At 36.6% G+C, this 25,396-nt stretch overlaps 1 protein-coding gene across 3 annotated transcripts in view; it reads right to left on the bottom strand.

Annotated features, from left to right (window-relative positions):
- The window catches only part of ANKRD28 (ankyrin repeat domain 28), a 175,560-nt gene that overhangs the window by 20,138 nt on the left and 130,026 nt on the right, over window positions 1-25,396 (bottom strand). For all 3 annotated transcript variants that reach the window (XM_068545877.1, XM_068545876.1, XM_068545879.1), the window contains exons 7-17: window positions 23,550-23,692; window positions 20,749-20,961; window positions 16,850-16,928; window positions 15,798-15,912; window positions 14,766-14,848; window positions 13,244-13,307; window positions 12,968-13,036; window positions 10,672-10,812; window positions 3,617-3,728; window positions 2,654-2,680; window positions 2,158-2,232 (exon numbers count right to left, since the gene is read on the bottom strand). In XM_068545877.1, the coding sequence (XP_068401978.1) occupies window positions 2,158-2,232; window positions 2,654-2,680; window positions 3,617-3,728; window positions 10,672-10,812; window positions 12,968-13,036; window positions 13,244-13,307; window positions 14,766-14,848; window positions 15,798-15,912; window positions 16,850-16,928; window positions 20,749-20,961; window positions 23,550-23,692 (1,121 nt within the window). The remainder of the gene's footprint in view (window positions 1-2,157; window positions 2,233-2,653; window positions 2,681-3,616; window positions 3,729-10,671; window positions 10,813-12,967; window positions 13,037-13,243; window positions 13,308-14,765; window positions 14,849-15,797; window positions 15,913-16,849; window positions 16,929-20,748; window positions 20,962-23,549; window positions 23,693-25,396) is intronic.

Raw genomic sequence — 25,396 nt, 5'->3', positions numbered from 1 at the left:
TTACTCTTATTGGACTAGATGCTGAGCAGGACAAAAGGCAATAACGACACAGTTCTGACGGGGAAGGAATGTCTCCTCTGGTTCACTCATGCCACCCCTTTTAGCTAAGGGACAAGTCATTTTCTGATACCGTTCAGACCTGCAGCTTAGCACATATAGGCAAACTGTAAATGATCACATGTGAACTTTTCATTAGGGAATTGAAAAATATAAAATCCTACCATATTTGTGCTAAATGTCACCTGCTTCTAAAAAGAGATACTTAGCTAGAAAGAGGGGCCCGCAATGTACCAAAGGGCTGTAAAGCCACTTCTTGCGGGAAATGTCAGAAAGTACCAGCAGGAGGTGAAGCTGCTCTGGGCCTTACTGACCTCTTGATGTTTCTGACTCCCTCAAAGTTAAAGTGACTAGAGATCTCTGAGCTCTACTGTCTGAGGAGCACATCTAACCTTGTTCCTCAATACCAGGTCAACAAAATTATGCTATTAAAAATGAACTGTGAGAAGCACAGTATATGCAGAAGGTGGTATAAAAAGAAGCAGAGGGAAAATAAGGACGGCTAGAGCCAGGGTAATCTGCCACAGGGTAATCTTCCCCTCACGATGGCTCTGACTGGACTGGGACAAGAGGCTTAGAGGCCTAGTATGTGCGAAGGCAGGACCAAGGCCAGTTTCCTGAGTCCTCAAGCCAGCGCGTTTTTACTGCATCAAGTCATCCTGGATTGGGAGAGTTTGGAAGGAGAAAAATCACTTCAGTAATTTCTGAAAAACCTCCTAGGGATGGATACAAAATGCAAGAGTGGTGGTATAACCACATTTCACTGAGCCTAATTATGAAATCACAAAATTGTTTCCATTTCCGCTTAAAAACACTATTTAGCACACCCATGTTAATAACAGCACTATTCCCAATAGCCATGGAGTAAAATAACTAGTTAAAAACACTGAAGTTTTTGAGATAATGCATTCAAAAACTTGGCAAAGTGCTTAGTCTGGCACCTAGTAAGTGTTCAAGAGATGAGGCGCTATTATTATAAGAATGATGATAATGATGCAGGAAGAACTGCCTAGTCATCTGCTCAGACGTCATTTCTTGCCACCCATAGTAAAAATAGCTATTTTCTCCATGCTAGCTTTGCACTTCCAGATGACTTATTTATTATGCAAGTCTGGGAGAGTAGATAGTATTTCCAAAGACCCAAAGGGCAAGGAAAAAGGAAGCTTCAGCATGTCTTCTTAGTTATTTAGAGCATGGTAGGAAGTACTGCTGGGGAGAAAGGGGGAGAAAGACAAAGCAGAAAATTCAGTGTACATGTGTCAGTGTTAGAAAATATGCCAGGAGAATATTAAAATAAAAAATAATAGTATATGTGAGAAGAAACAATTAAATGGATCATTGAACTTGTGATACACATTAACCTAAGTAGAGACCCTTATAAGCATTTTACTATACTTAAAATCAGAGGTCTCACAAATAGTGACAGTACCCAATTCTCCCGATTCTCAAAGTCCCCCAGCTCCCCACAACATGCTTTATTTTCAAAGATAAATTCTTCTTTCAGCGCAGAAAGAACTAGATTGGGCTCTGCTTGAAATTTCCTAAGGTAATTCATTTCCATATTTGACTTAAAGAATTGTCACACTCTCTTCTAATCTTCTCTTAGTGATGGACATTAAGAGGAAAAATTCAGAGGCATCTGAAGCTAGAAGGAACATTACAGACCATGTAGTTAAATCCTATAGCATGAGCAAGTGAAGGACCAGTGAACACAAACTTAGCACCCCAAAATCACAAAGTAAGCAAAAAGTTGTAGAAATACCACAGAAATTACAGTTCTTATATCATCTGCTTAAGAAGTCAGAAGCCATTCCACTAGGGTGGGTCATTTTAAAATTCACATCTCAGGCATATTCTCTCCTTAGAGCAGGCCTTGTGGGAAGCTCAAACCCCCCGGCCTTTTTTTTTTTTTTTAAGACAAACAAACAAACGAAACAAAAGTACATTCAAGAATTCTCTGAGTTAAGAAAGTTCTTACAGTTTTAACTCCATGATCATCATTATATGGACCAAAAGTTCTGGGTACTAGTTTGAGTCAACACAGATATGAGACATTTTCAGTAAACGAGCCATCAAGTTGGCTGTGAAGGCAATACTCACAGCCAAGTGTAAAGGGCTTATTGTTGCTCTATTGTCCGAATCACTCAGCATGTCTGTTCCCGAGGTTTCCATTAACTGAGAGAGAAAAGAATTTTAAGTGTCAGAAATGGTACTTTTAGACATATCACAGCAGTTATTCCTGGTCCCCCTCCCCCAAGTTCAAATCCATTTTAGAGTATAAACTGATACTTGAATATGAATTTTAAAATCCCAGACCATTATATTATGAAAACTAAATTCAGCAACCTTATGGAATGGATTATCCTGAAAATGCAGTAAGGACCACATATTAAGAGCTTTGAGAGAGGGCTACAAACTTAGAGTTTGAGAGAAATGCCATTTAATTACCACCAAGTAAGAACTTTCCCTCCCCCTGCAAACATGATTTCTGTCACTATCTTTGTTCCCAGGAATGTGTAAGACAGGCTCCAGCTCTAGTGAGAGCAAATATTTAAATAATCAATATTAGGGGGAAAACTGACTAATTAATACTTACAACATCTAAAGGAGTTTCACTTGCAATCTGAAATAAAATTTAAAATAAAAATACTTAGTTGAGGAAGCAGTCATATACAGTAAAGAGATAAATGTTAACTACATGTCTCTATTTACATAGGGCTTTGTTAAATTCTATTCTGAACTTGTGCTTCCTTTGCCTCCAAAAATGAAGTCTTTTAAATAAACAACTGTACAATATAACAGACCACAAATCTATACACATGGGTCTCAGATTTTAGTCTACAGATACCATAATAAACTAAGGAAATATTACTTCTGTAGCAGGGTTCTAAATGCTATATTAAGTATGTCAACCTCTTTTTTCTATCTTTTATACCCACCCTCCTTGAATTTTATTTCCCCTTTAAGGGAAGCAATGTTAATATAATTTATAAGTAGGTCTAAATGAAGAAACCTCTAACGTGAAGCATGTGCTACACACTTCAGAATCATTTAACTTGTCTTTTACTCTCCCTTTGGTTTGGCAAAGTGAGGTGAATGGTGTATACGTTCAGGAATGAGACCACAGTTGAAATAAAAAGTTCCTTTGCAGAAGATGAGTCTCCCTTGTCAGGACAGACTGACAGAAGACTGGGTCTTTCTGAATTCCTGAATACAAAGGGGGAAGCTTTCTCTCACAGGAACATGTATCTCTCACATGTGACATAGTTACAGTTCTTTAAAACAGTCTGGAAAACATTTAAAGGGGCAGGGGCAGTGAATGCTACATGGACATGGGGGGGGCTCTAAGGGAGCCCTCTCCAGAGATCTAGTTTCCTCCTTTCTCTGTGAAAGGGAAAAGGGAATGAGAGAAAGCTTAGTGAGGCAAGTATGAATTTAGGAGGGATAGGGATTCTAAAAATGTTAAAAGGCATTTGTTTCTTGATCCGTTTATTCTGTCATTACATTATTAGAATATAAACTTAACATAGGTCCTTCCACAAGAAATCAGGAATCTTACCAGCTGAAGACACAGACGGTGACCGTATGCAGCTGAATAATGAACTGCATTGTATCCTTGCTTGTCCCGGATCCCTGGATTTGCATCATTTCTTAGTAAGTATTCCAGGCACCTATTATAGTAAGACATATTCATAATTCTAAATCCTGCATTTTAACCAATGATAAAAACAAACTCAAAACTGGAAATTTTTCTTACATTTGAGTAATGTAAAAATCATAAACACATCTACACTACATACATTTGTCATTTAAATGATATTGACTGTACGTATCATAAAAGTACAAACAAAATGTTCATAAGAGAATCTTCTTTATCCACAGTCTGTCAGCAAGCACAGTATACCTGAAGACTGTTTCGTACACAGTCTATATTCATGGCACCAGCTAGTCAACTCAAACAACGTTTGACAGGATTAAACTCTTACTGGTGGGGAGCATCCAATCTTTCTGGAATACGTAGTTAGTATATCTCATTAGGAAGCTCAAGAAAGGATGTAAAAATATCTCCCAAAACCAAGGTCAGAATTCAAGGATCTTGCATTAGAGACCTGAAAAGTGTGGGAACAATGTAAAAGTGGTATGTAGGTAACACGAAAGACCTTCCCATGGGAAATACACTTCATTCCTGGGCTATTAAAATATGAGGAAAGTAATTTTAAAAGAACTGTAAGATTTTTTGATGATGGCCATTCTGACTGGTGTGAGGTGATATACCTCATCGTAGAAAGAGAAAAACAAATACCGTATGCTAACACATATATATGGAATCTTAAAAAAAAATTGGTTCTGATGAACCTAGGGGCAGGACAGGAATAAAGACACAGACATAGAGAATGGACTTGAGGACACGGGGGAGGGGAAGGGTAAGCTGGGACGAAGTGAGAGAGTAACACTGACATATATACACTACCAAATGTAAAACAGATAGCTAGTGGGAAGCAGCCGCACAGCACAGGGAGATCAGCTTGGTGCTTTGCGACCACTTAGAGGTGTGGGATAGGGAGGGTGGGAGGGAGACGCAAGAGGGAAGAGATATGGGGATATATATATATACGTATAGCTGATTCACTTTGTTAATAGAGCAGAAACTAACACACCATTGTAAAGCAATTATACTCCAATAAAGATGTTAAAACAATTTTTTTTAAATAAAAGGACTATAAGGTTCACAATTTGTGATAATTCTGATAAATGTTATGGCAGCAAAAAAAAAAAAGAGTACTGAATTAGAAATTAAAAGATTTATCGCTAGAGTTAGTTTGATACCAGCAATCTTGGGCAAATCATTTCACCTTTATGGTGAAATGGCTTCTGTTTATTCATTTGATAGATGGGAGTAGGAATTCAACTAAATAATCTAAAATCCATTCATGTTCAAATTCCAAGTCCATAATTATTCAGTGATAATTTGTCTAATATTGCAGTATGTCTAACTAAATACTAACTCCACCACTGGGCGGGGGGGAAATCTATAATCAAATACTGCTTGTCAAGTTTCCAAAAGCATACTGAAGTTATAAGAACAAGTGGAAAGGAACAATGGAGCGATGTAACTGATCACCCAGTAACTCTATCATATATGTATGAGGACCATTCTTTGCAATGCCAACCCTTATTTCTTTAATGCTAATTGCTTAAAGTACTTTAGATCTCTTAGGAATTACTTACAGAATCTACATTTATTATAATATCCTTAATGGTAGCAAATGTTCATGCTTTTAAGCGGGATTTTGATATTTATATGCAGTGAAAATTATGATGAACTGCATATCACTATGATGAAACAACAACATCACCCGAATCTGACTCTAAGGAACAAGCCTGGTGTTTCTCGGTATTCCTAAACTAGCTCTGAGGGCACTCCAGGAAGTATTTCAGGCAGTGTGTAGACTCTGTACACAGTCTTCCTAGGTACGCAGCTCACAGGTCAATCCTCACTGGGATGAAGGAAAGACCTGCTGGCCTGGAAGGACAGTCTCACTGCTTTAAAGGCAGAAACATTTCACCCAAGGGAATATCTTTTTACCTTTAATCAAGTTCTCTAGATGTGAATGATAAAACAGAAATAGTTCTCCCTACTGAGACCTGAATACAAGACAGATTCTATCAGTGGAACAAACTATTTTAAGATAACTTGCTGATACATGAGTACTGCGGGAAAAAAAAAAAAAACTGACTTATTTAAGGAAAGCAAAACAAGTAGGTAAGTTCATGTTTACCTTCTGAAGTAGGAGAGCAAGTCTCAAAGCACTACTTATATTTACTAGTTGCAAGTATACAACATTAAATGGTTTGAAATAATTCAACCATAATACATGCAGTAGTTCTTATCAAATCATATTATTTCTTTGTCTACCTTCATATTACTAGATGATTGGTCTCCTATAACAAAACAAAGACTAAGAGTTGATTTATAATTATAAAATTACTTCTATTGCCACACCTTTCAAATTTTGCTAGGCAATATGAATTTTCATGACTACTTTGTAAGCATTACCTTTAACAAATGAAAAAAATTACTGACATTCAGGAAAATTAAATGACTTGCTCCCAATCTTCTGGCTAGAATATGGCAAAGCAAGGACTAGGCCTTGGGTCTTCTCTTCAAGTGTTCTTTCTATGCTACAAATGCTTTAGCACAGGGGTTAATGAGTTAGTGACACTTTGATCTGGGTGTTTATAAAATACTGAACCACAAAATTGCTTGATCTTGACAATCTGAACCTCACTTTTGATTTGCAAATGAGGTGAAGGGGAGAGAGTCAATCCTAAATTTTTTTGCTCATTGTAAAGTTAACACACGCTCATTTTATAAAACGCAGAAAATTAAGAAACGAAGATTTTCTATAATTTCTCTTATTTCCCTAAAATAAACCATGTATGCAAAATCTGGAGGAATATTTATGGCTAAATACCTAAGTAATAAACCAAACTTACTGCTAAATATTTTGTTTTCTTCATTTGTTAGACAAATTAAGTATCCTCATCCCAGTTAAGCATGTAATTCAAATCAGAGTGATTTTCAAACTATTTAAACTTCTCCTACTCTTCCCCTACCACCCATGAACTCCTACCACTTTTTCTGGTGCAAGTTCAGACTGAGTCAAATCCATGTGCCCCACGGCTGGTCAGAGCCCTGGGAGAGGATCACTCGGCCCAGGGCAGAGGATGTGGCATTGTCACCAGAGGCCCTCCTAACTCTACTCTCCCCCATCACGGTACACAATAGTGTCTGACTGACCAAAAAAGATATTAAGCATAGCTTAAAAAAATACAACTAATCCTTACAGGAAGATTACAACGTGTCAGGTATCGTTCTAAGCAATTCAGATATTCTGTACCTCATATGGCCATGAGTTAAGGTCAGACTATTATTCCCACTTGACAGATGAAACGTGCAGAGAGGTTAAGTAACCTGCCCAAGGTCTCACAGCAAGTGGCAGAGCCAGAATCAAACCCAGTTCTGTCTTACACGCATACATACAACAGGTTTAACAAGGCTGCTGAATGCAAAGTTGTATACAAAAAGTCAAATATATTTCTCTATTTCACAACAAAGGAAATTTAAAGATAGATTTATTTTGGCAATGAAAATATCAAATACTTAGGAATAAACCTAAGGATTATAAAAGTTCCAAGCAAAAGACTGTATGATTCCATTTACATAAAGTTCAAAACAGACAAAAATAAACAATGCTATTAGAAGTCAAAATATGATCCCATTTTTGTGAACATCTATCTCCATAAAAGTGTATCTTGGTGAAATATATCTATGCATTCATAAACACATGTATATATAACCATATGAACACAGAAAAGCCTATGGACAGACATTTACCAGGTCCATAACTCTGATTACACTGTGAGGGATGTGAAATGATCTACATAAACATATAGAAATACTTCTGTTAATGGTAGTTATCACAGAAGAAAAGGCATGAGGAGGATTTCTTCCTTATATGTAATCACAATAAATAACCCCAGCCTTCCCCTTCTCTTATACACACCACGCAGGCGTGGGGTAGGTCCTCACCATCATGCTCATAGCCAGTCCTATTTTTCTTCAAATGGCAAAGAGAACTTTATTTGATAATATTTAATACATTTAGTATGTTTCTCCCGTGAAAATAACTGTATATTTGTTTGCCGAGTCATGACTGTCTATAGTGAATGTAGGCATCAGGATGATGGGGGCGACTAGCAGGATGAGGAGAATGAGGAGGAACGATTTCATGTATTTTTCCAACATTTACTGAAAGTAAAGACAGGCACACAAGGCAGAGTAGAATTGTAATTACTTATGTCACTTCTGAACAGCAGAAAACCAGTGGCAGAGTGTCAAAAATCCCAAAGTATATACAACTTTCCCTGGGGATGCTGACAGGACATTATTAAACAATCATTAAAGAAACAAACCAACAAACACACATTACTGAATAACAGTATTTGAAGTCATGGGGAATTTCTTTCTTCTTTTAGAAAATATTTCACTCTGGCTTTGGCAGCAGAAAGAATTATTCCAGATTCTCTTGTTATCCAACCTATTCCTGGGAATTAAATCCTTGGAGTTCAGAAAAATAAACCAACTCTTTAATTCTACTATTTAAGCCTCCAAAACAATCACTTACTGAAAGGATGCCTCTGGTATCCTAAAATGGTTACTGTAGTGAATAGTTTCCAGAAGATTCCCAGGGAACAAATCACTGAGTCTATAAGTGATGGCATCAGACAAGACCTCTGGGACTTTGATACTTCAAAGGTAAGAAAGAGGCTCCAAAAAACAGTGCTAGATTCTTTTATACACATGCCCTCAGTTTTCCCCACAATTCTAAGAAGTACGCTTCATTCTAATTTTACAGATAAAGAAGATTTTGCCTAACAATTACTTGCTCAGGCTCAAAGAGGTATATAATATGAAGCCCCCATGATTTCAGCTGGGTCTTTTGGATAAAGCTCATGTTCTTTCTGGTACATCAGGTTGCTTGTGGAGATACTGAGAATTAAGTGTTTAAGTAATAAATATCTCTAGACAAGCGGTCCCCAACCTTTTTGGCACCAGGGACCGGTTTTGCGAAAGACAATTTTTCCACGGACCGGGGGGGGGGGGGGGGGTGGGGGTGGGGGTGGGGGCGCGGGCGGGGTAGGGGGATGGTTCAGGCGGTAATGCGAGCGATGGGGAGCAGCAGATGAGGCTTCGCTCGCTCGCCACTCACCTCCTGCTCTGCGGCCTGGCTCCTAACAGGCCGCGGACCAGTACCAGTTCACAGCCCAGGGTTTAGGGACCCCTGCTCTAGACTGTTGCTCAAAACAGTTTATATTAGGTGAGAAAACTAACAATTTAATTCACTTTAGTACTAAGTATACTTCTAAAGAAAAAGTAGACTGGCTTAAAATCAAACCACAAATCTCAAACACTATAGGTTGAACATTGTTATTCTTTTGTTCCTGCGTAAGAATTCAGGTTTAATGTAATTGTATAAGGGCAGGAGGACGATGGGGTAATCTCTGTCTGTGTGTACGTGAACTCAGGGGAATTTACTTAGATCATGCTGGGCAGTACCCAATAAACGGTTTATGGGAACACTGGTAAAGGACTTCCGATGGTGATAGTCATTTTGGGTATAATCTATTTTAGGAAAATCTATAAATCAAATCCTGAAATTACAAAATTTATAAATCAGAGGACAATCTACTTACCCAAGTTTACCAAAATATTTTCTGATTTACAAAGTCTCTATCAGAGATTTTCTTTAAAGCTCTACTATCCAAAAACATACTTCAAATAATTTGGCTTCTCTCAAAACCTATCTATATCTAACTATTCTGGTATATATGAAATTGTATAAAGTGATATACTCCCCCAAACAGAAAATACGGTCATCCTTCGGTATCTAAGGGGGACTGATGCCAAGAGTACTCGAGGATGCCAAAGACCGTAGACTTGGACCCTCAAAGTCCCTTATAAAAAATGAACACAGCCCTACAATAAATACAGTCGACCCTCCGAATCTGCAGATGCAAAACCAGTAGATACAAAGGGCTGATAGTATACTTTACTAATGCTTTCAAGATTAGGATTTTAGCCACAAATCCAGCATAACAAAGTGTTACTTACAGAAATGGATTTGAAATTAGTTACAGAATTTATAATAAATTAATATTTGTGAGTAATACCATCAAATTATGCTTTTTATTTTGAAGGTAAAAAAGTAAACATTAAAAACCAAGGAAATAGTTCTATGTTAAATGCAACTTCCTTGAAGTATATTTTATAAAATCTTTCCCCAGAAACCATTATTTGTTTTTCCTACCCTTCACTGACCCAGACTCATGGGGAATACCACAGACATTGAAGATTTCTTCTCTGTCTCTAATGAGTTCATTTTCTTCCAAGAAGGCAATACACATTAAGGTACTATAAATGGGTCTGATCATCTTTGGGTGAACATTAATTATGAAAATTTCTAAATCTCTCATTCTTTTGTTTTTATTAAGTCATTTTTGGACAACATTTATTCACTACTCCATTATCTATATAATTTACTTATTTAAGCACTATTTAGTACCAACTATGTGCCAGATTCTGCCAGTTCAATTATTCCCTATTTGAATACCAATTTACAGGGATCCCTTGGAAATATGAACTTTCTACCTCTGAAGAATACTGGTATTCCAATCTCTGCTCAGTCTTCTGATGGCATTGTCTGTGTACCTCTTGCCTTTCCCTTTCCCTATGATATACTGAAGACTGCTGCCTCTAAGAAGCCAGGTGGAAAAAACATGGAGGTGATAGATATTAAGATGTGTTTTTGGAAGGGAGGACGAAAAGGGACCTTTATCTTTCTTCTACCTGATCAGTTCATAATGCAGGTTGCTGAGTAGAAGTAGGTGGTAATAACGATGACTAGGAATAATTATGAAAACAACTTATTTTCCCTACTAGAGCATCAGGGAAAGATAATCAACAATAAAAAGTACAAAAAAGGAAATATAAATTTGCTATAAAAACTGCCAGATAGAAACAATCCTCCATTCTCACCACATGATACTTACTTGCCATCTGTGTCTGACGTAGCTGCATAGTGCAAGGGTGTGCATCCTCTTTCATCAAGGTCATTCACGCTTGCTCCTGAGCCCACAAGAGCAAACAGGCACTGGTAGTTGCAGTTGGCAGCAGCATAGTGCAGTGGAGATCTTTTTGCCCAAGTTAATTAAAAAAAAAAAAAGTCAGGGACAGAAACCAGTAAACAAGAGCACAGTTGATCCACCCAGTTATAAATATTTATAGAAAGCCTGAGATTGATTTCTGCCATATACCTAAGTCTTTCGGAGGGCCAGACAGAAAGCTTGGAGGAGAAACTAAGATGGCAAAGAGCCTCTAAGAATACAAAATAAGATAGGAACACAATTAAATCATTTCATGGTCCCCAGACAGTAACAATTCCAGTCTTTGGAGTGAATTACAGATATCCTTCATATTCTGCTCCAAAACTTGAAAACTTATTTTTTTTCCTCCCTAATGCCATTAGCAATCTGAGAAAACTTTCATTTTAACAAAAGCTTCCCCTATACTAATAGAGATGGTTCATAGGTAGCAGCTTCTGTTCCTGTCTCAGTAGAGGAATAAAGAGTAAGAAAAATACAGAAGCATTAAAAAGAATGCTGTTATATCAACTATATGGTAGAGCTGCACAGTAATATCAGATTCCTCAAGCAAAAAATGCATAGTTTTGAAGACTGTTCATCATTTTGAAGAGTTTACTCTAAACTGTTAATTTCTAGAGATGGAATATTTGTAGCTTATTTCTTCTCAGTTACTGAAATGAAAAAGAATGTTACTAAATTTAGGAGTTTCTGTCTTTAGATTACAAAACTATGATGATCCATGACCTTTCACTAAAAAAAAAAAAAAAAAAAAAAAAAAAAAAAAAAAAAAAACAGAAGAAGAAGAAAACAGACAAGTGAAGGTAAATTTAGTCCAGAGTCTTCATGGTATAATTTTTTCTAAAATATTTACCTGGTGAAATGACAGTGAAGCATTATTTTACTTTATTGGATAATAGTATAATATAGTAACAGTATTTTTGAAAATGCAATTAACCCTGAATTACTTTCAAGCTTCTAAACTCAGAATGTGCCCTAATTGTAGTACAGAATGCGTCAAGTGCTACAAAGTAACTAATATATGCTGGATTAAAGTACACTTATAAAAATAAATTAGCTATAAAAATACTGCACGCCAAAGTCAAACAAAGTGATTTTTGATTTTGTGGGTCATTAGTTCCTTCAATTAGCAGGCTTATAAGAACAGTCTGTTCCTCAAAATAATTATGGGGTCAGATAGTCGTTTTTCCTTCTCTTTTCTTATATGCACTTCTGATTCCCTACCACACGTAATTCTACTGTGCACTGGCCCAATCCCATGCACTGACACAGATTCACACACACACCCTCTCTTGTCATATACTCTGATAAAATTCTCAAACTCCTGATACACAATTTTGCTCATATTGCCACCTTTATTTCTTTTTTAATTGAGGTAACACTAGTTTATAACATTATAAGTCTCATGTGTACATTATATTTAGATTTCTGTACACACTACAGCATGCTCACCTCTATTTTTCAAATTGCATTCTGTCCTTTCCTATGTGGTTCTAACAGACTCTGGGTCAATTCCTACTCTAAGTAACTTAGTAGATCATGGTGGCTTTAAGTACTGCAATCACAGATGCAAGTAACAATGAGGCCTGGGCTGAGCAGTGAGACTGCCAGATTGGCTGGGTGACTACAAAGGGACTCTGCATTCACAGGTGCTTTCCTATGGGTCACGCTCAGGGTGTGTGCAGAGAGTCAGAGAAGAGGAGAAAGAAAAATTACACATAAATTTGTAACCTGTTTCCTCCCTCTTTCTAGTGCTCTGGAACCAAATATAGGCAGCAGAGTCTCTAACAAAAGAATGACTTGAAGGAATGGAGAACTACCACTGAGTTCCAGCTCTTGTGAGTTTTTTGAGGGAGCATAGGTACCATGTGGTTTTATATTTTCATGGCTATAATTATGGGAGGAGGAGGAGGAATGACATCACAAGAGGTATAGAAGTGCTTATAAAGTAAAGCTGTGGCTGGTAGCCTGGGGCTATGGCAGGGGCCCAGCTGGAAGAAGGCTGTGGGTGAGAATGAATATTCAGAAGTTATCTACTTATTGGGGCCTCTCAAAGAATCATGATCACAACGCAAAAGACGCAGAAGTATTCAGTTAACTCTCAGAAGCCACAATAGAAGGTCAAGAAAGTCATTAAGTAAATAACATTAAGTAGGCTCTACAGAGGAACTGTACCACACCCTACCTTCCAAATTTATCCTTTTTGTTGAAGTCTGCACCAGTGTTCAGCAGAAGGTTTAGGCACTCCAAATTCCTACCCAGGAAAAATACATTGAGAAGATGTAATTGTAATGAAATCGTAATTATAATGAAATCGGTAGGTTTAAATAAGTATAAAAGCATGTTTTCAAATGAGGGCAGAGTGAATAAAACACTATGATTTATATTTTATGAAACAAAAAAACACCTGCCACGATCAACTACCTTTTTCTTAAAAAAAGTAAAAATTTTGTTAACATACCCTCCAGCTGCAGCTGCATGTAGACAGGTCCTGCCAAAATCATCTGGGGTATCTATATCAAATCCTACAAGAATGAATACATCTTATATAATAGTATAGGTAAGTTACTTTATATTAGAGTATTACATTAAAAAAAATGTAAAAAAAAATCACACACCCCCAATCTTAAACAAAACTATGAATTACAAATAGGTAAAAATTAATTGAAAATAGATTAATAATGTACAGTATTTTAAAAAAAATTACCACTAAAGGATTGGGGGTTTTAGAACAAATGCTAGAGTACTTGTTTAAAAGTCATAGGATACAATGGAATATTATTCAGCAATAAAAAGAAATAAAGTACCGATACATGTTTATAACACTGGATGACCGTTCAGAACATTTCTAAGTGAGAAAAATCAGTCACAAAACCACATCTTGGGTGATTCCATTTCTATGAACTGTCCAGAACAGGTAAATTTACAGAGGTGGAAAGTAGATTAATGACTGCTTAGGGCTGGGGGGAGGGAGGAAATGGGGAACTGACTGAAAATGAGGGGTTTTTTATTTTGGGGGGGGGGGGGGATGAAAATGTTCTAAAACCCATTGTAGTCATGGTTACATACCTCTGTGAATATACTTTAAAAAAACACTGAATTGTAAATTTTAAACAGGTGAATTGTATGATACATGAATTATTTCTTAATAAAACTTTTTTTTTTAAAGCCATAGGTGCTTTGATACTTGCAGATTAATACTGAGAAGAGGTTTTTAGAATTCTCCTTCATAGATAAATGGGTATGTGATTACTTGTGGACACACATACACTTAAAACATTCAAAACACAATTACCTCACTTAAAAGATATCATTAAGAAAAACTCAGAAGTGTCTGTCTCACAATATGTTAATTTTCACTGAAACTTTCCCATAATTCTTTCAGCAATCGAGAGTATTAATATACAAAATCTGTTCAACTTTCCTAACACGCTAAGAAATAGAATATCATTAAAAGTTAAATCTTACATATTTCATAATTCTATGCATTTAATAAGGATCATAATTTTGTAGTAATATTTATAGAAAGCTATTGATCCTGTTTTGCTTCAAACTGACTATGTGGTATTTTAAGACAGTAATTAGATATGGCATAAATAATTTCACAAACCTAGAAGATATTGTAAACTGGCCATTGGCTCTTAAAAAGGAAGCATGCAAATGAAGATATTTTACTTCTAGACACAAAGGGACTGCTCTGGAAATATTCCACACCCCATTCCCCAACTAAGAGAGAGAGGAGGAAATCACAGGAAAAATAAAACCTTTCCCAGAGCTGAAGAGAAAATCAAATCTTAAAATTAAAGGGTCCAACATATTCTAAGAGGGGTTAATAAATGATCCACACATGGACTTATCTACATGTGATTCTGGAAAAGCAGGATAAAGAGACTGTATTAAAATGGGAGATGGCGGGGGGGGGGGGGGGGGGGGCGGTTTGGGGAGGTAAAAGGGGATAATCTGTCTGTGAAGGTTCCACTTACCAGAAGAAAGAAGTTTCCTACAGCAATCGGAAAAACCACTTAAGGCTGCCAAATGGAGGGGGAACATTCCATGTATGCCACGCCTAAAGTGAACAGGACAGTGTCCTCATCACAATGCAATCACTTAAATAAAGTAAAAAGAAACTATTCAATACTTAACTTATCCAGCTACTCTCCTCTTAGAGCAGGCCTTTTCCACCTCAGCACTACTGTCACTGTGGATTTTCTGTGGGGCTGGGGGCTGGGTTATCCTGTGCCTGTAGAGGCCATCAGCGCCCCCGGTCTCTACCCACACTGCATGACAGTAACACTCTCCTCCCCAAATGATGACAACCAAAATGTCTCTAGACATTTGCCTCAGGAGCAAAACCCATTCCCCCTGCCCCGATGTTGAGAATCATTACCACAAGGCAAAATGTTTAAGAATGTTCACTGCAGTAACTTTTGTAATAGTAAAAACTTGGAAGCAACTTGTGTTTGTAAATGAGAATGAATAAATTGTGAAATCTTTACAACAGAATTAAATTTTATAAAATGAATGAACTAGAGTTACATATAGAGACGAGAAAAAAAAGCCCAAATTTGTATCTACATGGCTAAACCAACAACTTCATGTAAAAGAAAAAAAAGTTTAAAAAAGTGTACAGTAGCATACCATTTACAGAAAGTTTAATAGAAGATTTAAAACATGTTAATAAACATATAAAAAGGTAATAAAAATTTGAAAACATACATAAGAATGATAAACATCAATTTAAAAGTAGGGTGTTTCTTTCTGCAGAGCATGCAAGAGAATCCATCTTTCAAACAAAATCTTACATGGAAACTTTAATATGTTACTCATAATCTAGAAAGAACTGGGGTAAAAAAATATAAAAATACCCTATGCTGGTTTACCAGTGAAATCACATTAAACATTCTATTCTATTACATCGCCAATACAAAGAGGAAAAAGCTCAAGCAATTAGTACTACATTGAGGACAAAATCCACGTTTCCCTGACAAGGCATCAACACCTTGGGAAGTACTTACTTTGCAGAGTCAGCACCACTTGTAATTAGAGTGTTGATTAGCAGCTCATGGCCGTACCTCGCTGCTATGTGCAAAGGGGTGTTGCCATTCTTATCCTCACAGTCGATTACTGCTCCTGCAATAAAGGACATACTATCAGACACTGAACTATGTAACGATCAAGTCAAATCCATTACATGGAAAGTGATATAAAATGCAATTCAAGCACAAACTAATGGGTATAACAATTTAACCACAGATTTCATCCACAGCACATTTACCGGGCCAGGCACTGGGGTTACAGATTTCACACTTAAAGCAATTTTGTGAACTAAGCATAAGATTTTAACAGATTTAAAAATTACAAAAGGGTTCTGGGCGTCCAATAAGTTTGGAAACCACTGTATTTAAACAAAATCAAACACATTTCTTTAGAGTGAGACTTTCCAAAGCTTTAATGTGCACACTCTGTGTCACCAAGAAGACAGCATGCAATACTTCATGAATTATTTGATCATGAGCTTATTCCTACCCTTTCCCTGCAAAATCAGAACAGCTATTGTCTTGAGGACTACTAATAAACAGTTCCTTGGAACATGGCTTGTGAAAACACTGCTTTAATGTATCCAAAAGTTCTTTTTATTTAAAAGTTTAGCCTGCCTAGTACTAATTCAAATGCAAAAGAATACAAGTTCAGAAAATAAATGAAAATGCTAAAAATAGTTCAAGATAGTCAGAAGGGAAAAGAGAAATGCAACCGAGTTTCTTAATATATAATACAGTTTGCAGTAGAAAGGCAGAGTTTTCTATCTAGCATGTTTTAAAAAAGCCAACACTAACTGCTAGAGAAAGTATATTTATAATCTAAGGGAAACAATACAAAAATAAATTAAAAACATAATTACAAAAGATACATGTACATGGCATTTAAAATTCTTCATTATCTGATTTTCATGAGCTCTGATATCAAATGTCAAAAATGTGTACACTGCTATGACAATTCCTCAATACCATTCATTATGTGGATGCTTTTACTACACTTAAGAAAAAAAACAAACAGAAATACTTTTTACCACTCTGGATAATGGTTTGTGATCTGGAGAATCTACCGTGGAGGGCAGTCATGTGCAGTGGGGTTTTTCCATCTTTGCTCTGAAATAAACACACACGAGATTTAAAATTCTTGTTATATCTGTAACATGTAATTGTTAGTTTTATTTTGAATATCCTCTTGCAACTTTACTCTGTAGAACTATTACTCAAGCGTTAAGTTTAACTGAAGCCTGTGGCAGTAAAACAGCTGTTTGAAATTATGAACTAATTTTTTAGTATGTATATCATAAAGCACAAATATACAGAAACCTCAATGCCCACAGTTTTAAAAAGGCCCGGAGTGGTGGGTGTGGTGGAATCTTAGTATCACTCCTATTTCAGGTGGGGGAAGTGAAGCACAAAGGATATTAATGATTCGACCAAGGTCACATCACTGGAAGTGGTACTGCCAGGATGTGCTGCCCACGGTTCAAAAATTTTCACACTGCTACAATTCTTTTGTTGTAAGAAATGCTGAATCCCTCCTTGACCGAGGAAAAGTGAATGTTAGAATTAACTTCAGAAACTATAATTCACTTAAAAAACTTTATACATTATTTTGTTTATAATTATTTGTAACAAATAATGTTAGCTATTTTCCCAAATTATTTAAAATAATAAACCAGACTGGCCTTGCATGTGTGTTTGATGTACAAATTCTGAAATTCTAGAGGAATTCCAAATATGAAGAAAAACAATGCCTGAAGTTAGGTGATATCTTTTATTGTGAGTTAGGTAAAGTCTTTTCTTCCCTAAAATTATTTTGTTAATCAAAACATACATGTGACCATAACAAAGGAAAGAAGTATTTGGGGTATTTTGTTTATCTGCCCAAAATTTTAAGTACACGGTGGGGTGGGAAAAGGTGTGACAGCTATCTGGGTTGACAACTGGATACATTGTGAGAAATTGTATATTTCTTGCTTTCAACCTATATACAATTGGGTTTCTGTCCTCTACAGTTAACTGATTATGGAATAAACACTTGAAGAGTGGGGGAAAAAAAAAATCGGTAAGTGACACAATCAATGAGGCAGGGTTCATGATAAGCAAGGTTATGAAAAACCAGAGCTATACTGCTTTTTAAAAACCATTCATTTTACTTCTATGTAGTATTCTGTAGGACAACCAATTTAAAAACTTATAAACTGAATAATTACAAACATAAATTCACATTCCAATTCTAGTCATCCACAACCTGATCAAGGACAGAAACATCAAAATAGAGAATGGGATGGGAGGAAAAGATGAAGGAGAAAGGTGCCTTGATAAGGAGAACTTGAGGGTCAGCAAATATAATTTTTTTCTTGCAAGGCAAATGTCAAAGCCTTAACTCCTTAGTCAAACAATAATTCGATAAGCATAAATTTGACAAATACAGGAAACATAGGTGTCAGGAACGAAGACATATTCTTGAATGAATGCACATTCTTATGCGTTGAAAACTCACTGCTATCAACAATTTTTACATAATGTCAGTTGGACGGTACCTCAGAGGTCATCAACAACTTGGGGAATGTGTTTCAATGGAACTTGGCGGTAAGATAACTGGGCAACTGCACATCAGCAGGATGTCACACGTCCTTAGACAAGATTAAAGCAACTTTTATGAAATCTATTTTTAAACCAGCATCATAGTCTGTTGTCTTCAAATCTACTTAACCACCACATCTTAACTGTTTTGCTAAAACATTCCCTTGTCATGTGTAAAATCTACCACTGAATTTTCTAAATCATTAAGGAGGTAACTTCAAATAGGACCACTGGTCTAAGCATTATACTACAAGTGACCCTCTTGTAGAACTGGTTCTCATCTCAACATTTCAAAAGAAAATACAGACTTAAAAATAATCATAGGTACTAGAGTCAGCTACGTAGGCAATGACATGAAGCAAGTGATTAATTATCTTCAAATTATAGTAAACAGTCATGTCTAAATGGCACTGCATAAAATAGAAAGCCTAATTTTTACCCAGCACCATATAAACTAAAAAATGCGTAACAGTTAACGATATAGGTAAGCCTCTTATTCCATGATACTTAATATTTAACAAAGATAATTTTAACTATAGCCACTTTATCATAAAGGGGTCTCACAGAGACTAAAGCTACTTGATGAGATCTTTTCGTTTGAAGAATATGAAGATAACTTCAAAATTTTTATTTTGAAAAACTCCTCATTAAAAAATATTAATGAGGAAACAAGTAACAAATTTCCTTTTGAGGAAACAAGTAGCAAATTTCCCACCCCCACAAGAATTCTGATATTTTTTCTAGGCACTGACTATCCAAACAGCAGGAATTCTTCAAATCAAAATAAGCAGTTTGAACTTATCAGTAAATATTTAGAAGTTATTTAAATTATTAAAAATAAAACTTTAGTTTAGTAGGTGATTTGATTGAGAACTAAAAACTTTAAATGTATATTCTTAAAAGAGACATTTTAACCAGAAAGGGGTTCTTTATGATATCTCATGCCCTTTTCCTTCCATGGGTTGATATGTATAAATTTTGTCCTTTAGCTGGCAGGGGGCAATTTAGAGCAATGACCTAATTATAGATGGGCTTGCTGCTGCTACAGCTGTCAGAGTGGGTCAGTGGCATCGTTAAAGGATTTTCTAAAGTTAGAGAGGTAAGAAAATGAACTCCTTTCTCTACCGGTCTGAAAGACACTGGCTCATCACACCTACAAAAGGAGCTGAAATTTTATGCAATGAAAGCTATGAAAACATTTGAAGCTTAAATGTTTTTACTAATCCTAAACGGTTCAATTTTTTTTGTGGTTTTCTTTTCTTTACACCACAAGACATGGTTTGGCAAGTGCTCAAAGAATGAATTAATAAATTAATACAGAAGCAATCAGTGAAAGCATCTTGGAAAATATAAAATGATGATTATACATTATGAAGTAGTTACGTTCAAAACTGTGGTTGCATGTGCATTTCCAAAGCATTATGCAGTAAAGGTACGTATATTTTGGCTCCAGGATTTTCACATATTTCTAAAATCCAAATGTTCACTCTTGAAAGGGAATGACCAAAAAACCAAAAAGCAACTATTCTTATATGTAAAACACTGTATCAGTCTTCTAATTTTTCTAACACTGTGAAAAATTTCAAAACAGAAAAGTTGAAAGAATATTATAGTGAACACCCGTATACATACCACCTAGAGTCTACCACTAACATTTTACTATGTGAGCATTATCATACATCCATCTCTCTACCCACCCATGCAATTAAGTGATGCTTTTTTTTGGGGGGGTGCCACACTGCGTGGCACGCAAGACTAGGGATCAAACCTGTGCCCCCCTGCAGTGGAAGTGTGCAGTCTTAACCACTGGACCGCCAGGGAAGTCCCTAAGTGATGCTTTTTAAAGTCAGCTGCTGATATCACTACCTATTACCTCTAAACACTTTGGTATGCGTATCATTAACCAGGGTTCAGTATTTGTTTGATTTGTAACCTTCTACGGGAACATTTACATGCAATGAGGCATATAAAAAATGTACCACCTGATGAGTTTTGACTAACACTTATTTATATAACACAAAGCTGTCAAAATACAGGACATTACCACCACAGAGAAAGTCCCCCTACACCCCCTTTTCATCAATCCCTCCTCCCAGAGGCAACAATTGTTCTCTCTTTTTCCCCCTACCCCAACTATAGAGTCTGGAACCCCATATAACTGGAATTTTGTCTGTTCTAAAACCTTATATAAATGGAAATATGAATATATTCTTGTGTAAGGCTTTCACTCAGCATAGTATTTTTAAGATTCATCTGTGTGTTATCAGTAATTCACTCCTTTTTAGTAGCTACTGATACTACGGTGAACTCCTAAATACTAGATAGGGATTCTGATATTACTTCATACCTTCATATTGACATCGGCCCCATTGCCTACTAGAAGCTCTAAACACAATGCTCCATGTGTTGATGCAGCAGCAAAGTGCAAAGGAGTAAACCCTTTTTCATTCTTTTGATTTACATTAGCACCACAGTCTATAAGTTCATTCACGACAACATCTTGTCCATTGTAGCAGGCTACATGAAGAGGTGTATTTCCATAGGCATTTGGTTCATTCATCTATTGGAAGAAAAAAATTGTCAATCTTCAAGCAGTCTTCCTAATTATCGTTGTGAGCTATTTTAGCAACACTGTGCTTGAAATCTAATTATTAAAGTGAGAAACAAACAGGGATAAATACACAGATATGGCTTATAATTTCACACTTCTTTAAAAATAATGAACATAACAACATTTTGGTGTCAAACGATTTTGTAGCTTCAGGGAATATAACTCGTATATACAATGTCTACTTCATGACAAAACTGAATGATTCCAAGAGACATTTTAGGAAAATGAAAACAAATAATATATTTTTAAAAGCATTCTAGGTAAGGGACAATCATAGAATTAATTCTAAGAATCATGAAAAATGAACACAAACTGAAAATTCTGACATATATTGAAAAACACGCATATTTTCTGCTATTTACAGTGACAAAAGATTAAAGTTGGTGATTAGTAGAAAGATTTTTTAAAAAAATGACTGACATCCTTTTCTATTTAATTCATTTTTGCAACAAACTTGGGCTTTAGATATTTTCCAGCCTACATACTGACATTTTACCAAAATGAATATGCTCAAAAAATATAGTCAACACTGAGAAATAATTCATGTAAATGAAGTTTCTTTATCTTTCTATTTCTTAAAAAATATATTGGATGAATATTTTAAAGTTTACATAACTTTTCTGTGGTAAAGAATTTTACTTTCGCTCCTGTCTTCTGGGAGGTAATCTATGGCACACCTGACAGCTGTGTCCTTGTCCAGGGTGGGAGCTGGCTACCCTGGACCTGAGAGTAGGATCAGGCACAGCGGGTCTTTAGCGCAGGGCCAACCACAGCACATAAACCAACCATGTGATGGAGGGGAGGGGCTTTGGGTCCGTTGGTATCAGTGGACTTGGAGACTGAAATCAACCATATGAGCAATTTTGATCAATCAATCATGCCTATGTAGTGGAGGTCCAATAAAACTCTGAAAACAAAGCTCAGGAGGGCTTCTCTGGTTAGCAATACTATGTGCATATGTCACGTTCTGATGCTGGGAGAGTAAGGAGTCCTAACTCTGTAAGGAGAGGCCAATGGAAGCTTTGTGTTTAGAATACTCTTAGACTCTGCCTTGTGTGTCTCTTCCTCTGGCTGATGTTAATTTGTATCTTTTCTGCCTAATAAACCATAACTGTGAGGATAATAGCTTTCAGTGAGTTTCTGGAGTCCTTCTAGTGAATCATCAAAACTGAAGTCAATCCTGTGTGGAGAATGTGCCCTCTAACCTTGTGGTTGGCCCCAACTTATCACAACTCTATTTAACATTTTCTTTTCTCAGATCTCCGGTAACAGAAATTAGAGGAAGTGAAAATGCAACACTTAACTTTAGTCAAGTTATCTAGATTTCATCACCAAAAGGTGGCGGACACAGAAAAGATTCTCCCTCAGAGCTTCTTACAAAACTTTGAGAGATTAAATTTATTGTTTTAAGTCACTCACTTCAGCTCTAGGAAACTAAGTCATGCAACTGGAGGCCACATGTCACTAAACGGCTCTAAGTCTGACCACTTTTTCTGAAGAACACTCTCACCAGAGTTTATAATTTTGCTGTCAATAACATAAGCTTTAAAAATTGCACCAGAATGGACTTGAAACAGTGATCAGAAACAAGGCTATCTCATTTATCTAGATCAAGGGTCTCTTAAGGCATCATGTCACTCTGTTGAAACAGAGCTATAGGAAGTGCTGAGTTGAAATAAAACTTTCATCTGTTTGTACTCTACAAGCTTCTACCTAACAATGTGTTTGAATTTTTGATCCCTACATTTTCAATAACTAAGTGCTTCACAAAGTCCTTAAATTAAATTAATAGGCTATCCAGCTCCACAGTTCTGTCACGTATTCTTTGTCCAACCAGATTACCACCTATCTTTCTGTCTTTGCAGCTGATCTAAACTACCTCCCTCTCTCCTTCTACTTGGCTGCTTTTCATCTGTGTTTTAAAGACCAGATGAGTTTGTCAGAACTGTGCCTAAAGGATGGACTGTGGGAGCTCCAGGTATTCTTAGCTATCCCAATTCCGTAATCAAATATATTCAGATGAAGGAGCAACCCCTCTGAACCAAACAGATCATACAGTAAGGAACACTTGCAGCTAATGGGCCAGAAGCCTCTAGTTTTCCTGCCTACCTCTGGCCAATATCCTGTAATGTGAACAGCTACAGTCATTTAAAGGAAATATTAGACAAACTGGGCAAATAATACTAACAATAACCCAGTCACTTAGGAAAGTAATCCAAATATGTCTGATCTGCTGGTTTCCATAGCTGAAATGAAGCTACAGGGCCTAGAATGTGATGGAAAAGAAAAACTTCTGTCAATCAACCATTCACCTTTGGAATATATTTCACCTCTTAATACATTTGACTAACTTCATAACTTGGTCAGACATCAGTGCACTGCATATTATGTAAAGGACTATAAACATAAAACTATTAAAAGACAAAAATGTTATTGTAAGAAATCATCTTTTAAATTTGAAATAACTTCTGCCAACAACAAAATCACAAACACACAAAATGCTCCATTCTTCTGTACTGCTTAGTCTGTACACCTACATCAACCCCAAGATCAAGAAGGTACTTGACTACACTGATCATCCCGCTAGAGGCTGCTGCGTGGAGAGGTGTATAAGACTTCTTGTCCTTGCATGTCACTTCAGCTCCGTGTGCCACAAGTAATTTCACTACTTCAATGTGACCTGAAAATGTGTTTATGAAGAAAAAACAAGATGAGTGTATGGAAAATATGAAATACAATCCTGAATATCTTTAAAGACAGGTAAAAATACAATACAAATTAACTAGATAATGCATGACAAGTCACCAATTAATCACATTATAACCAGAGAGAGGATAGAAGAAAAAAATAGGAATTCAGGATAATTTTGATAAATGCTGATAGAGGTAACTAATAATTGAAAGTAATACATTTATTTATTTTATCCATTAATAACCCTGCAATCTTCCTTTTACCTAGATCTTGTTGTTTCCAAGGTTGTTTTAATACATTCTCCAGTTCTTAAGTTAGCTTTTCATGTCTAATGTAAGACATTAGTTTATGTTGTGGAATCTTCTTCTACATGGAAATCTAGGAGTGACTTGGGCTTATTTCTTAAAAATGTCAGGTCTTTAGAACACGCAGCTAAAAACTTCTTTTTCCTTATTATTTCCACCAGATGCCTTAACAACCTTGTATCAATCATGATAGGCTAGGTCAGCAGTCCCCAACCTTTTTGGCAACAGGGACCGGTTTCATGGGAGACAGTTTTTCCACGCGGCGGGGGTGAGGCGGGAATGGTTCAGGCGGTAATGTGAGTGATGGGGGGGATGGTTCAGCGCTATGGGGGGGAGATGCGGAGCAGCAGATGGAACTTGGCTGGCTCGCCTGCCGCTCACCTTCCGCTGTGCCGCCCGGTTCTGGGGGATGGGGACCCCTGGGCTAGGTTATACGTGCTGCGGTTAACAACCAACTCCCAAATCTCAGTGGCTTAAACAATTAGTGTTTTATTTCTCATTAGCATTATGATAGCTTGGCCAGAGGGCTCTGCTCAGTCACGCAAGGATCCAGATTCATGGAGCTGACACACCATTTGAAGGCAGCTTGGCCACTGTGCCAGAAAGGGGAACAGACTACAGTCTCACACCAGCAATTAAATGCTCTGGTCCACAGGGGATGCTACTTTCACTAGTCAGAACTAGTCTCAGGCCCCACCCAACCACATAAGGAGGCCAGGAAGGGGGACATGTACCTGGAAGGTGGGAGAACCACTGTTCTCCTTTCTTATCTCCTCACTTCTTGTCACATTAGATTATACAGTGCTTTCTCCTCCTCCCAAAAGCCTTTCCACCTCTGTGCCTTTGTTCATGGGACTGATTCCTACGTTGTACAGAATGTTCTGCTTGGTCGTTTCTTTCTAATCGTTGTTACTAATCCTCCAAGAAGGTCCTGTCAGTTCCTATCTTCCCTAGAAGTCTAAGGCTGCTAGTTGCCTAGCATTACGTGGTCAAAAGCACAATGTACCTGTAAATACTATCTAATAAGCATACATAATAATACTTTGTGATGTATCTTAAACTTGAATCATTATTTAACAAACTCTTTAATTACTTTTATGTATTAAGTTCCCAAATATATGTATCTTTAAAGACAAATATCATAGGCTCTTATGTTCTACTTCTTGGTGTATTTCAAACAAAACAGGTACCTAATAAATATGTTACATTAAACGAGTTGCTAATGATGCCATTTTTAATACCCCTCATAGGGAAGGAGTATATACAGTAAATAACTATAAAAATGAGACTTTCAAACATAGTACCTTGCCCCCTTGAAAAAAGGAGTCTGTAAGATGCATAAAGAATCAAGTAGATATAGTTGTTCATATATATAAATTATCAATTAA

Source organism: Eschrichtius robustus, chromosome 6, assembly GCF_028021215.1.
Source record: "Eschrichtius robustus isolate mEscRob2 chromosome 6, mEscRob2.pri, whole genome shotgun sequence".
In the NCBI taxonomy this organism is placed as follows: domain Eukaryota; kingdom Metazoa; phylum Chordata; class Mammalia; order Artiodactyla; family Eschrichtiidae; genus Eschrichtius; species Eschrichtius robustus.
The sequence above is the reverse complement of the archived record's forward strand: the minus strand, read 5'-3'. Positions and strand labels throughout refer to the sequence as shown.